The sequence below is a fragment of the Arachis stenosperma genome, chromosome 5 (assembly GCF_014773155.1).
Source record: "Arachis stenosperma cultivar V10309 chromosome 5, arast.V10309.gnm1.PFL2, whole genome shotgun sequence".
NCBI classification, from domain to species: Eukaryota; Viridiplantae; Streptophyta; class Magnoliopsida; order Fabales; family Fabaceae; genus Arachis; species Arachis stenosperma.
The window spans coordinates 129,347,343-129,363,195 of NC_080381.1; the positions used below are offsets into that span (position 1 = coordinate 129,347,343).

The 15,853-nt window shown below is 33.9% G+C and overlaps 2 protein-coding genes across 2 annotated transcripts; both read left to right on the forward strand.

The window, feature by feature from the left end:
- The first annotated feature begins 689 nt into the window (after window positions 1-689).
- On the forward strand, window positions 690-7,162 carry LOC130979703 (WAT1-related protein At3g28050-like). Its single transcript, XM_057903226.1, has 7 exons — window positions 690-978; window positions 1,098-1,163; window positions 1,517-1,630; window positions 5,095-5,350; window positions 5,529-5,687; window positions 6,071-6,222; window positions 6,864-7,162. The coding sequence occupies exons 1-7, from the start codon at window positions 785-787 to the stop codon at window positions 7,036-7,038; spliced, it is 1,116 nt and encodes a 371-aa protein (XP_057759209.1). The 5' UTR covers window positions 690-784; the 3' UTR covers window positions 7,039-7,162.
- A 3,773-nt stretch (window positions 7,163-10,935) lies between these two features.
- LOC130981388 (uncharacterized mitochondrial protein AtMg00820-like) lies at window positions 10,936-11,744 on the forward strand. The gene is made up of 2 exons (XM_057904992.1): window positions 10,936-11,307; window positions 11,613-11,744. Exons 1-2 carry the CDS (start codon window positions 10,936-10,938, stop codon window positions 11,742-11,744), a joined length of 504 nt encoding a protein of 167 aa, XP_057760975.1.
- Window positions 11,745-15,853: the final 4,109 nt, after the last annotated feature.

The following is a 15,853-nucleotide window of genomic DNA, read 5'->3' on the forward strand; positions in this document are numbered from 1 at the left end:
GACGAGTGAACTGACTACTCGACCAACCAAGTTGATTAATTTAGTATTTATTTTACTGGTGGAACATTTTCAATAATGTCTTTATTGTAGTTCTAATTTGGGCCATACCTTTCACTATTTTAGCTAAAATAACTTAGCTATCTTTGAAACAAAAAAAAACTCGCGTCCAAATAAAATTTGTGTTTTGATTCTAACTTTTAAAAATGTGTGTACTTAACAAGTCAAATTATTTTGATATAATTTTTCTCTAACTTAATGCAAAAATAATATAAAGCTACCAAAATAAGAAAATAAGAAAAAAGACATGCATATTTCATAATTTTTTGGTTGGATACAATCTTGTAATATACGTTACTACATATTTAATAATAGAAACTTTTAATTTTTCATAGATGCTTTATCACATCCAATTAAGACTTAATAAGAATTAAACAGAATATAATAAAATAACATATTTATATGTAAAATACATAATATATTTATATATTATTATTTTAAATTGGTTAAATACTAAAAAATCGACTCCATTATTGGTTTATTGATTTTAAACTAATTTTTTAATTTTTTACCAATTCTCTCACAATCGATTTTTTTTTTCTGAACCAAATGGCTCACGTGATTGAACCGGACAAAAATTGGTCCGGTTATTAGAACGATAGTCACACCCCTTTGATATGACATAGAGACAATTAATCAAAATGAGTCCACTCTCACTGATGAACTGAACTTTTTGCTGTGCTCTTCATTCGGATACCAAAAATCAGAGGAAATCAAAGTCATAATTATGGCAAGAAGATGGTCCTTCTACAAGAATCTGCTTCCAATCTTGTTGCTTATTGGTATAGAGTGCAATGATATGGGGTTACTCACTTTGTTCAAAGCAGCCACCAATAAAGGCATGAGCAACCATGTGTTTGTTGCATATGCTTATGCTATTGCTACTATTGTTCTTATTCCTGCACCTTTCATCTCCAAAAGGTTTGAATTTATTAAATTATTCTTCTTCCAAATTGATTATATGGTTAATTATTATTATGCTCTCGCATCAACATGATATAATATATCTATCTTCATGTTTTGTTCATTTCTGTTTGCAGATCAAGAGTGGTTCCTCCACTCAGTTTCATCATACTTTCCAAAATTGTCCTTCTTGGGATCATAGGGTAAAAAAAAAGGCACTCTAGCTTGATTACTTTAAAGTATGATCAAAGTAATTGTTATGGATCTTTAATTTTAAACTGCTGGTTGCACTTTAGAAAGTAAAATGCATAGTATTTAAAGTCATTGATTTTTCATCATAGATTAGATTTATTAAATTACAAATATATATGTATAACCTTTTTGTGAAATTTGAAACTACGTAGATGTGCATTTTATTCTAGATGATTCTAATGTTAGATTATTAATTAATAAGTGTCAAATTGGCAACATTCATAAATAAATAAATGATTATGATCCAGAGGAATCTCATGTTGTAGTTTTTTATTTGGATTTTGATGGTGATGTGTTTCTGTAGAAGTTCATCTCAAATTCTGGGGTATGCTGGAATTAGTTACAGTTCTCCAACACTTGCTTCATCAATTGGCAACTTGGTTCCTGCTTTCACCTTCTTGCTTGCAGTCTTTTTCAGGTTTCATTGTTTCCATTTCTGAATTAAAGATAACAGATAATTTTAGCTTATTTAAGCTAAGTTGTTATTTTATTTTTGTCTATTTGAGGTTCAACTATATATATACTAAACAATTATAAATAGATAACTAACCCATTTTATTTACTTACGTGCCTTGTACGCAATGCGACCTTAGTAATTTGTTAGTAATTTTTTTTCAGTTTTTTAAAATTTATGTCTTTACGCTATGTTTATTTAGGGACATTGAAATTGATATTAAGAAGTCCGACTCTATATTATATTTAATAATTAAAAATTAAAATTAAAATTTTAATTTTAAAATATAAAATTTTAATTTTTTTAATATTTTTAAAAATAAAAATTAAAAAAATTAAAATATTTTAAAAATTTAAACTAAAATTTTAATAACAGTTTTTTAAACATTTTTATTTAACTTTTTTAAATTTTCATTCTACTTTTAGGTTAGAGTTTTGTCTATTTGTTCTATTCAGTCACTCCTCCTCCTTTCTCTCTTCTCCATCTTCTGTCTTTATATCATTTTTTTTCTCTTACATCATTTTTTTTCTCTTTATCTTAGCGCCACCTCTCTTTTTCCTCTTCTCTGCTTTCGTAGCTCTGGCTCTCTTCTTCCTGCTTCCTCCTTCCTCTCACCCTTTTAATTTTTGTATGTCGCCATATTTTTTTTCTTTCTCTTTGTCATCGTCAATGTCGCCTCTTTATCATTGTCACCATTACGTCGCCTCCTCCTCCTCCTTAAGTTCGCGTTGATGGTTCAGACTGAAGGAAGAACGAATGGGAAGAGGAGGAAGGGGATTTATTTTTATTTCTTAGTTAAAAAGATTTGTAAATAAAACCCAAAAGGTGGTCCTATAGCAGCAGCAAGGTTCTCCTAGCGTGTTAGCAACCATGAAATGACGATGCAACACTCTGTCACTCTCTTCCTCTGGCAATGGTTTTGAAAGACTCAACTCTTTCAAGTGCTGCAAGAATCTCTGATTCTCCCTGTTTCTTGAATACACTTCTTCTTCTTGTTTTCTAAATCCACTAAAACTAATAAAATTGAGTGTAACTAAATTAAATTGACTAACTAAAATGGTTTGCATATAAAATACTTAAAATAGTATTCAGGCTGAAGTTTTATCAGGTTAAATCGTCTTCCGTACGATAGAAGGTGGTAAAGAGGTATCTGGTTAGAATCCGTGAGAGGATTCCGACACCATGGTGTCTGTTACTGGAGGCGCCGTCGTCGAGGTAGTGCTTTACTAAGCAGATGAAAATGGTGGAGGAGTCCAATCTGATGAAGCAGATGTACGACTTCCTGGTTGCGGGATTGGCGTAGTAGCAGGAACTACGTAGTTGGGGTTAGGGACCATGATGAACGATTGGTCCTGTGCATCCATTGCCTGTGACGTCCACAGAGGTAGTCGGCGTAGAGGGGGTCGATCACGTAGTCGATCCATGACACCTCTAACTCTTGTCATGTCTGTAGAGAGAATATCAATTAACACTAGTCACAAAAATAATGTAATAGCAAAGATAAAGTTTATAGACACTTTAAATTACATAAATCAACAACTATAACATAAATTCTGTGTACATTTATATTATTTGAAAAAAAATTTGGCATAATCTCCCCTAAAGTTGGACATATATCCATGTTTACAGTTCATATAAATCCAGCCAACTTCAATTATGAATTAAAACTTACAAACAGCCACACATATCTAAAATAACTTAATCAATTAACTAATTAGTTGAGTTTCTAACTACTTAGGTGTTTTAATTTATTCATAATCAAACTAATAATTTAATCAACAACACCTGAAGACATGTTTTAATTAGAATAAGAACAAATCAGAACCAACTAACGAACACAAAATTATAATAATAAATCAGAATCAAAATTATAATTACTTATAATAATAAATTAGAATTAAATAACGAACACAATTATAATAACAAATTAGGATCAAATAGCGAACACAAAATTATAATAACAAATCAGAACCAAAATAACAAACACAAAATTATAATAACAAATTAGACTTTATTCCTATTTTAGAAAAAGTAAAATTTAGAAGCATTACTTGAAGAAAAGCATCAGCACCAAGAAGAAGAGGGTGGCAGAAGCGGTGGCAACAACAGCGACAGAATCTGGTAGCAGGAACGGTGAGGGGGCAAGATTGTTAGAGAGAAAGAAATTCAAACGAGAGTGAAGAGGATATGCGGTTGAATTTAGGGCACAATTACCATCGGATTTATTAGCGGATAAATCTAACAGTAACATATTTTTTCTGTTTTCTCTCTAATTATTAGTGGCAAATTTATTGTCGAAAACGAGAATTCGCCGGTAATATTTTCTCACTACGATTTCGATGCTTAAACCGCCAGTAAATCTACTGGTAAAGACACTCTTGCTCTGCAGTGTTAAATCCAATGGTATTAAGCATTTTTTTTGTAGTGACGAAAAGAGAGGAGGGAAATAGAAAGTTTATTAGATGGGATAGATAATTTGTTGACTCATACTCAACTTCTAAGATTATTTATCCTTAAGTCACCAGACTTTATAAAGTTCAAATTTTATCTTGTTTGCTTATATTACTTAAAGAAATAATATACATTTGTGCTTGTTAATCATCAAAACTCAATTTAAAATATTGTGGAGCTAACAATAATAGCGAGAATGAAGGGGAGGAATAGTGGTTATTGTTGTTAATGTTGATGATGGGGTGGTTCAATTCAGGCATAGTGGCAGTGGTGGTGTAGTAGTGAGTGGCAATGATGAGGGTAGTGCGGTGAATGGTGGGGTGCTACTGTTAAGGGATGGGATGGTACAATAGTAGAGCGGGCATGGAATAAAGAGAGGAGTGTGACGATGATGATGGATATAGAGAGGAGGGTTAGATTGGAAATAAAAACAGTTGATAAAGTTTTTTCTTTTTATATATTTTTAAGAGTGGAGTACGTATAAACTTTTTTCCTAAATCTTAAATTGAAGAAATTATGAGGCAGAAATGTGTCTCACTTTTGAACAAATGGTTTGATTTGTTTCTTGTTTCTATTTTTGTGATTTTGTGAAAATAGGAGCGATTTTATTAATTTTAATTTTTTAAATGTTATATATACATACCAGTATGCTGCTCCTCTTAAATGCAATACCAGACACCCAAAATGCTCAAAATATTAAAACACTCATGTGTTAGCCATAGAGCTATAATTTCAAATTTTCAATGTATCAAAGGCAACAACTTATCATATTCATATGAATTGAACCATTAGAAACATGTTTGTCTAAAATGATGATATAACTTAATAATTTTCTTAAACAGACTCTTAAATACTAAAGGAAAGGAAACAAATAGTTACAATTAATTAATGTTTAGGAACCTTATAAATTAATGAATTCTTTCTCATTTTATTTATGATTCTTATTTTGTTCTTCTATGGCCATAATTGCAATTAAGGATGGAAAAGATAGATGTAAAAAGTAGAACTAGTCAAGCTAAGGTAATGGGAAGCATAATATCAATAGCAGGAGCATTTGTGTTGACTTTCTACAAAGGTCCATCTATCAGCAACAATTCTCATACCAAAATTACCTCATTGCCCCTGCTACAACAACCAATTAACATTCCCAGAGCAGTGGACACAAATTGGGTCCTTGCTGGAATTCTTCTAACAGCTGACTATTTACTTTTTTCAATATGGTACATTTTACAGGTACATACAATTCAAATTCTTTACAATAAAATTCTTAATTGATAACAATTAAAAAAATAAAATAAAATGTTATTTGGATAACCTTTTGAGACACTATGGCTTGCACTTTAGACTTATATAATTATATCCCTGAAGTAGAGGATCAAATTATAATTTGTGTATTAATTTAATTTTATAGGTGGATGTATTGAAGGATTACCCAGATGAACTAAGTATGCTCTTCTTTTACAACGTGACTTCAACCATCATATCTACAATTGTAGGTTCAATTTTAGAGCCTAATGCAAGTGCTTGGAAGATAAGGCTAGACATTTCATTGGTCTCCATTCTTTGCTCAGTAAGATAACTAACACCTCTTTGGACTATAAATTCTCAACTATAAAGCAAAAATCATTTAATCGATGTGTCAATATGTTCGACATGACACTTTATGACACGTAACATGTATATCTTTTTTATTAATTATTTTTTTAAAATTTGTTGACGCTTCAAATACTTAGATATAGTGTTAACAGGGGGTTCAAAACTGTTAATATTGGTTGTTTATCGTGTTCTTGTCTTATTATTTTAAAATTTTGATGTGTTTGCGTGTTCTAAATCATATGAATCATATCTATCGTTTCGTGTTATGTGTCCGTATTAGCGTTCATATTTTATATGATCTTAAGTTATAGTAATTTATTGATGGAACTATGTTTTGTATTTTCTTTTTTAAATTAGGGTTTACTTGGAAAGTTCTTGAGCAATGCAATTTATGCTTGGGTGATGCACATAAAAGGTCCAGTTTTTGTAACAGCATTCAAGCCACTATCAATTGTTATTTCTGTTGCCATGGGAGTCATGTTCCTAGGTGACACTCTCTATATTGGAAGGTAGGATTAATTCACTTTTCTTTTCCCTTTCAACATTTGATTCTTTATTATGCTTATATCATAGGGAATTGAAGCAAACATACAAAATAAACTATCAATCGCAATATGAAGGCATGTGCTTTTTATAGAGTAAGAGTTAATGAAACCACACCATATAATAGTGTATTATATTGTATTGAAATATCACATAACTCATACACCGGTAACCAACTTAATTAAACTCCTTTTGATAAAATAACTTAAACAATAAATGACTCTGTTAAAAGTAACTTATAAATGAGTTATTTTGTGTTTAGATTTTTAACTCTAAAAGTGTTTATTTTATAAAAATGTAATGAAAAGTAAAAGTATTATGAAAGAAGTCATTTTTTTAAACTTTTTTATAAGCTTCTAAATAACTTTTTAGAAAGTTGCAATTTAGTTTTAAAAATTACACCAGACATTAATACTACTTTTTATAAATCAAAAATTAAAAAAAAATTAGTTTAAAAATTTTTCAAACAGGTCTTAGTATCATTCATAAAATCAATTCAAGTCGCCACTTATACATCATTTTTTTTTTCTTTTTAGCTTTTCTTCATACTCAGAAAACAAACCATACAATGCAAAATATGATTTAACTCCTTCCTCATATTTTGCAGTATAATTGGGGCCACAATAATATCAATTGGACTCTACACTGTATTGTGGGGAAAATCAAAAGAAGAGGCAGAGGAAGATGTTATTGGTAGCCTAGAATCACTAACTAGTGAGAATGTTCCATTCTTGCATAGCTACAACACTTCTTACTCTGAAAAGAAAACAGACACAAATTAAATGTGTAAATGGCAAGGCACAAACAACTTTTCCTATATTTAACCTTATATAAAGAAGATGTAGTATAACAACTTAATATATGGTTATGACCTTATGGGAATCAAATTTACGGTTCGGTTTTCAACTAAGCCATAAGTTCATGGCAGGTTCCTAATGATGGTCATTTTATATACTTATTATATGACATCGGTGACGCATATAGAAAATTTAACTGGTAGAAACAAAAATATGCTTAAAGAAAATAGATATAATGTAAAATGCGAAAATAAATGTATAATAATCTTTAATTAAAAATTATTTGATTAGTAATAAGTCTCATACTGATTAAAGGAATGTAAATTTAAATCTTTTATCTTTTTGTAGAAAAAATATACTTATGAATTATTAAAAGATTTTGGATATTCATTAATATATTTCTTACATCCACCTCTTTACGATAAATTCAACTAAATTATATATCTTAGTAATAAATCAATCTTAGTAAATAATTAATGCTTGTCTTAATGTATGTAAATAAAATTATATGGAGGCAAAATAAATAAATAATGGAGTGAAACACTGAAACCATATAACTTTTTATATATTTTATAAGGGCAAATCACATAAACAAAACATTAGAGTTTTAAATTTATCTAAATGTCCTAAAAAAATATTATCCTAAAAAAAATGTTACATGCATGTCTTAATTGACATTTATATATAAATCAAATTTATTAAATTTGAATTAACCATTTTAGTGTTAAATTGAATCAATAAGATTCGAATCAGTAGGTTTAAATGTAAAAAGATTTTAATTGTATTGATTTATTATGGCTTGAAATTCGAATTAGTAAGTTTGAATGTAAGACGATTTTAATTATAGTAAATCAAAATAACAAGCTTCGATTTAATTATAAGTCCATGGTTTAGACCCCAATAAATCGAATGGAATAAATTCAAGTAACAAGCTCCTAGTAAATCGAATGAGCTGAATCAACTATCTACAATTATTTTCGAACTCCTTACATTTTTCATAGTACTTGGCATGGTTTGATTCTAGCACTTTGTACTCAACTTCACGGCGGATACTATAAGTCTTCACACATAAGACAACTTCCTTTTTATTCTGAAATTGCTGACCGAATTAGAACTCAGCTAGACTTGTGGTATCCTGTGAATTTTTGGCCCCGAAACGGGATACTACATCCAGGAACCCCTGCTATCTCATGGCATCTAAGTCTAGAGTTGAAAAATGCGACGGGTACTGTTGAGTTTTTGAACTCGATGATTCACTAGCCCCAACAGGAATGCTCCTCCCTATATCATCATATCTATCATCATCAATCATGACGGGCTCTACATCATCGTCATCCCCTAGTACATCTTCCACGACATCTGGTTTTCTAACCTCCCAAAAAATCAGGATCATAAAGGAGTATTTCTGTTAGCACCTATTTCTGCAATCTCATCGCAGTGTAGATCAGCTGCGAAAGACGGAGATGCCACTAAATCTCTCGCAAATGTCATTACATGAAGAGATGAAGACGCAACAACATGAGTTAAACTAGAGGCTGCTGTCATTGATACTGATTGACGATTTCGGTTTGATCCTCCTGAACTAGAGACTGTAACACCCTAACTTTTGGCATCTTGTGTTCGTTCCAAAAGTTCAGGCGTTGCTTACCTCTAAACCTTTTTTATTCTATACTATCTTTATTTAATATTGAGCTTTTGCGAATACAAAGTGAAATTTTAGCCAAGAAAACAAAGAGTCTGTACTTTAAACCATTTAATCACAAATATATATATATATATATATATATATATATATATATATATATATATATATATATATATATCCACGTAGCATTATATACATATACTTATTCAAAGATCCTCAAATACTAGTCCTAGCCCTCTAAAAACCAAAACAATAAATGACGAGGAAAAAATAAAATCTAACAACTCAACTCGTAAACATAATCTTCTATGCTCCTGTACCTCTGCACTAAACCTTCGCACCTGTAGTTGAAAGGTGGTGGAAATAGGGGGTAAGAATTGGGGATTTCTTAATAGGATAGATGTGTATAGTTATGTTCATTTTATTATTTGTTACACAGGAATTCCATAACAAAATGCTTACAATCTTCAACAGATGGCCAATAGCAACAAACCTCATAATACAAATAACTTCAACAAACCAGAGATACAGAAAAAGTCACAAGTCAAGAAGCGCGCACACACACAATCTCAGAAACACATATCACAGAGAAGTATGTGCAAACAAGTATGATGCATGTCTGTCATATGGCTGATGAGTTCATTTGTCGATTATATAACCAACCCGACATGTCCAGTAGCTAATCCAGACATCGTCCTCTTGAAAACTGGTGAGCGGTAAATTACCTCAATCCCCTCCATCTATGGGTAGTAAACTATCTCGATCCCCACAGATATTTTTAATTGGAAAACAGCACACATGTGGGCAGTAAATAATCACAATCCCCACAAATACATTCACAACTCGTGGGCAGTAAACAACCACGATCCCCATGTCTATCGCGACACTGAATAAGCAGTACACCACTACGATCCTTATCAGGTCATAACTCAAATTCAAAATCATAATCTTTCAAAATGTTGACCCAGAGTAAGTGGGACTAAGCCACAACCCTTGCATACTACTCAGGTCCTTCCAAATATCAAAATCTCTCTTTAAAAATAATTCAAATCTATTTCACTTTCTTTAAATTCTTTTTTCACCAAAACAAAAGTCTCAAATCAACTTCAAAATTCATTCTTTAATTCCATTTAAAAACAAAATCCCAAAATAGAACATAAACGACATCTTTTAGGGTAATTTGAGAGGTTTTAACTCCAACATGTTAAAACCCTTCAAAATACCCTAAAATGAATATGGTTTGTGACAATTGTGCAAGAGCTAAGGTTATCGATATATTCTGATGTTGAGGTCCAACTCCTATGATTTCTCATTTAGGTTATCGATATTATGTAATATTTGTTGATGCATTCTCTCGTTACACTTGTTTATTTCTCTTAGTAAACAAATTTCAAGTGTTTAATGCCTTTATTCAATTTAAAGCTTATATTAAAAATTTAATCAACCACAAATTGAAATGCCTTCAAATTGATCATGGAAAGGAACATATGTCTAATGCTTTTACTACTTATCTTTAGCAAAATGATATTGAGCATAGATATTCAAGTCCTTATATTCATGAACAAAATGGAAGAGCTGATCATTTCACTGAAATGGCCTTGGCAATGCTCTCTACAACTGGGATGCCTCTCACCTTCTATGATGAGGCGGTTCTGACTCAGCTTATTTGATCAACAAGCTACCTACAGAAACTCTTAAAGGAAAGTCTCCTTATGAACTCATTTATACTCATAAACCTGATTATAATTTTCTTAAAGTTTTTGGTTCATCTTGTTATCCTTACTTCGTTCTATACAATCAAAACAAATTTAGTTATAAATCACATCAGTGCATTTTTTTGGGCTATGCACAAAATTATAAAGGCTATAAATGCCTATCTCCTACAGGTAAAGTTCACATATCTAGAAATGTGGTGTTCGATAAAACTATCTTTTCCTACAAAATCTTATTTTCAAATTCTGATATGGCTATTGTCAACTCTGTACAAAACATAAAATTTGATGTTATTCCTAAGATTTTAGCTAAGAGTTGTAACAAGAGAGATTTTCAACAAATTTCACAACCATCCTCTACAGAAACTGTTTCTACAACTTTTCTTCTACAACTTTTCTTGGAGACATTGAACCACAATCTCAAACTTCAACATCTACTGACCCTCAATCTTATTCCATAGATTATTTACCTTTTACTATACAATCTTGTCAACTTGGAGCTAATCCAACCACTAGCACAGAGACATGCCTCCCCCTGCCCCTTCAATTGAACCACCAAAGAATAATCATCCTATGGTCACTAGAGCTAAAGCTGGTATTATCAAGGCAAAAGCTCTCTTGACCAAGGTCACCAAAGTAGAAGCTGACAATATTGTACCTAAGAATGCATCTGCAGCTCTGAAAATCCCTTATTGGTATAAAGCAATGCAAGATGAATATAAAGCTTTGATGCGAACAATTACATGGCCATTGCTTAATATACCTAATAGTGTTAAAGTTATTGGATGTAAGTGGCTATTTTCAGTTAAAAGACTACCAAATGGACATATCCAAAAGTATAAAGCTCACCTTGTTGCTCAAGGCTTTCATCAATCAGAGGGATTCAACTTTGAACAGGTTTTTAGCCCTGTTATTTGACCTACCATAATGAGATTAATCCTAAGCATCACAGTGTCTCAGACTGGATAGTGTAGCCAGATTGTAGTAGAGTAGATCAATAGTTTAATAGCATGTATAACAAGCTGTCCCACTTAGTAAATTAACATCAGTATTAGTTAGAGTAGAGTAAGGAATTTAGTCAGGCAGTTATCAAATGTGTGGCTCACATTGAGTGTATATATATCAGTTTACAATAATGAAATCATACCTTTTGCTTATCTCTGCTATTTCACATTTTTTGAGTCTCCCTCTCTTGCGTGGAGCAACTCCTCTGCCTCACCACCACGCTCTGCAACCGAACAGAGTTTCCACATAGTGAGGTGAGCGTGGAGTTGCAAAAAGAGTGTAACCACCCTGCACAAGATCACATCTTTGAGGAGATTCGTGTGAAGTAGTGCTTACACGATTCGATCATCAATGGAATCGAGCGTGGATGACGGAGAGGCGAATTCAGAGAACCAAGCGTTTTCGGCGAGCGATATGCAGAAATTCGCACACATGATGGCCCAATTCAACGCGTTTCAAGCACAAGCGTCAAGATCCAACACGAATTTACTGCAAGATTTGTCTAGTCACTTCTATTTGCACCCTAGCGAAATCCCTGGAATTTCACTCACGGATGCTCCATTAACCACCTCGAACTACCATTCGTGGTCAAGGTCAGCGACCCTTTCACTCAATGCGAAGAACAAACTCCGATTTATCGACGAAACCCTAGTGAAGCCAGAGAGGGACGACCCTTCCTTCGGAGCCTGGGATCACTGTAATACATTTGTTCTATCTTGGCTACACAGATCTCTCAGTCCAGAAATTCTCCAGAGCGTCTTATGGTGCAACAACGCTTACGAGCTATGGATGGACCTGAAGCACAGATTCGATCAAGGGGACCTATTCAGAATTGCAGATCTGGAAGAAGAATTATTTTCGTTGAGACAAGGTGAACTCACTATCACTTCTTACTATACTAAGTTGAAGAGTATTTGGGAGGAATTAGATGAGTTTAGACCTATTGCATTGTGTTCTTGCCTTCATAACTGTGAATGTGGAAAGAATCTTGAAATGATTAGAGAGCACAGAGAGCAGTCCCATGTAATTAGGTTTCTTCGAGGATTGAATGATCAATATACGAATGTACGCTCCCAACTCATGCGTGTAACACCCTTACCAACTGTAGCAGCAACCTTCTCCTCGCTTTTACAGCAAGAGAGACAATTGATGCACTCAATAGATCCTGAAGCAAGAATGATGGCAAATACTGTCAATACGAATGCATTTGGGACTTATCAGAATAATGGAAGTAGTTCAATTAGAGGAAGAGGTAGGGGCCGTGGGGGCAGAGGTAAAGGACATGGCCGAGGAACACCAAAATTATGCTCTCACTGTGGCAAGACTGGTCACCTAGTAGACACTTGTTATTACAAGCATGGATTCCCACCACACATGCAAAGGAATCAATTCAAAGGGAATACTGATGGCCCAAGTGCCATGAACTCAGTAAATTCCATAACTGCTACGAGTAATGAAGAGAGCAGCATTGAACCTTTAATCCAGAAGGATGAAAGAGTCAGTCTTGATGGGTTGTTTTCGGATAAGCAAAAAGAAGTCCTATTTGCCTTGTTCCAACAACAATGTAGTGACCCCCCAAATAATGAAAATTTGGCATTTGTACATGCACCATCCGCAGTTACCTTCTATCTTTTATCAATTTCCAGCCATATTTTAAATTGTCATGACTGGATTTTGGATACAGGAGCTAGTGCTCATGTGTCATTCTCACTCGATTTCTTTCAATCCGTTAAAACAATAAAACCTGTTCAAGTCATAATGCCAAATGGTTCTAAAGTTGTCACAACCATTTGTGGGACAATTTTCTTTTCAGCAAGTTTCTACTTGACTGATGTCTTATATATCCCTACTTTTAAGTATAATCTAATTTCAATTTCAAAAGCAGCTGATGCACTTTCTTGTTCCTTTTTGTTCAATGCACATGATTGTGAGATTCAGGAGCGACTTACCTTGAAGACGATTGGAGATGCTGATCAAAAGGGGGGATTGTATACAATGCAGATCAAACCTGTTTTGGCAGCAACACCGGAACTGATGCATACAATAAAGGGTGATGTAGCTAAATCTATGCCTCTTGTACACACACATAATATCATTCATACATTAGATGATGCAACTGATGAGCGGATAATTTATACGCTTTTTGGCATTATTTTTAGTATGCTTTTAGTATATTTTAGTTAGTTTTTAGTATATTTTTATTAGTTTTTAGTTAAAATTCACTTTTCTGGACTTTACTATGAGTTTGTGTGTTTTTCTGTGATTTCAGGTATTTTCTGGCTGAAATTGAGGGACCTGAGCAAAAATCTGATTCAGAGACTAAAAAGGACTGCAGATGCTGTTGGATTCTGACCTCCCTGCACTCGAAGTGGATTTTCTGGAGCTACAGAAGCCCAATTGGCGCGCTCTCAACGGCGTTATAAAGTAGACATCCTGGGCTTTCTAGCAATATATGATAGTCCATACTTTGCCCAAGATTTGATGGCCCAAACTGGCGTTCAAAGTCACCTTCAGAATTCCCAGCGTTAAACGCCGGAACTGGCACCAAAGTGGGAGTTAAACGCCCAAACTGGCACAAAAGCTGGCGTTTAACTCCAAGAAGAGTCTCTACACGAAAATGCTTCAATGCTCAGTCCAAGCACACACCAAGTGGGCCCGGAAGTGGATTTTTATGTCATTTACTCATCTTTGTAATTCTTAAGCTACTAGTTCCCTATAAATAGGACCTTTTACTATTGTATTTTCATCTGGAGATCTTTGAGTCTTTTGATCACTGGGAGGCTGGCCTCACGGCCATGCCTAGACCTTGTTCTTATGTATTTTCAACGGTGGAGTTTCTACACACCATAGATTAAGGTGTGGAGCTCTGCTGTACCTCGAGTATTAATGCAATTACTATTGTTCTTCTATTCAATTCAGCTTGTTCTTGTTCCAAGATATCACTTGTTCTTCAACTTGATGAATGTGATGATCCGTGACACTCATCATCATTCTCACCTATGAACGTGTGACCGTCAATCACCTCCGTTCTACCTTAGATTGGATGGATATCTCTTGGGTTCTTTAACCGGAATCTTCGTGGTATAAGCTAGAATTGATGACTGCATTCAAGAGAATCCGGAAGGTCTAAACCTTGTCTGTGGTATTCTGAGTAGGATTCAATGATTGAATGACTGTGACGAGCTTCAAACTCGCGATTGTGGGGCGTTAGTGACAGACACAAAAGAATCACTGGATTCTATTCCGACATGATCGATAACCGACAGCTGGATAGCCGTGCCGTGACAGGGTGCGTTGAACATTTCCACTGAGAGGATGGGACTGTAGCCACTGACAATGGTGATGCCCAACATACAGCTTGCCATGGAAAGGAGTAAGAAGGATTGGATGAAGACAGTAGGAAAGCAGAGAGACGGAAGGGACAAAGCATCTCCATTCGCTTATCTGAAATTCTCACCAATGAATTGCATAAGTATCTCTATCCTTATCTTTATGTTTTATTCATAAATCATTCATAACCATTTGAGTCTACCTGACTGAGATTTACAAGGTGACCATAGCTTGCTTCATACCAACAATCTCCGTGGGATCGACCCTTACTCGCGTAAGGTTTATTACTTGGACGACCCAGTGCACTTGCTGGTTAGTTGTGCGAAGTTGTGTTTATGCCATGGTATTGAGCACCAAGTCTTTGGGGCCATTACTAGGGATTATTTGAGTTGTGAAAAGTAGTGATCACAATTTCGTGCACCAAGTTTTTGGCGCCGTTGCTGGGGATTGTTTCGTGTATGGACAACTGACGGTTCATCTTGTTGCTTAGATTAGGTTTTTTTTTTCAGAATTTCTTTAAGAATGAGTTCTAGAGTTTCATGATGATCTCTTGAAATCTGGCTGGCTGTGAAGCCATGTCTAATCTTATTGGACCGAGGTTTCAACTTATCATCACAAGAGCTTGTTGATTTCTATCAAACTTGCTGTTGGAGCAATGATCTGCTGAGGCTTGGCTGGCCATTGGCCATGTCTAGTGTTTTGGACCGAAGCTTTCTTTAAAAGCTTGGCTGGCTGTGAAGCCATGTCTAATTCCTGGACCGGAGTCTTAGACTAGCATTGCAATGATTCCTGGAATTCTCATTAAGAATTCTGAAACCTTTATTTTCTTTTTTTTATATAATTTTCGAAAAAGCACAAAAAAATTACAAAATCATAAAAACCAAAAAATATTTTCTGTTTCTTGTTTAAGTCTAGTGTCTTATTTTAAGTTTGGTGTCTTGCATGCATTGTTTATTTGATCTTGGTTCTATTTTCAAGTCAATAATACAGGGAACTGAAGATTCAGTACATGCAGCAGAGGAATTATACAGAAAAAGCTGGGCGTTCAAAACGCCCAGTGAAGAAGGAAAAACTGGCGTTTAAACGCCAGCCAGGATACCTGGCTCGG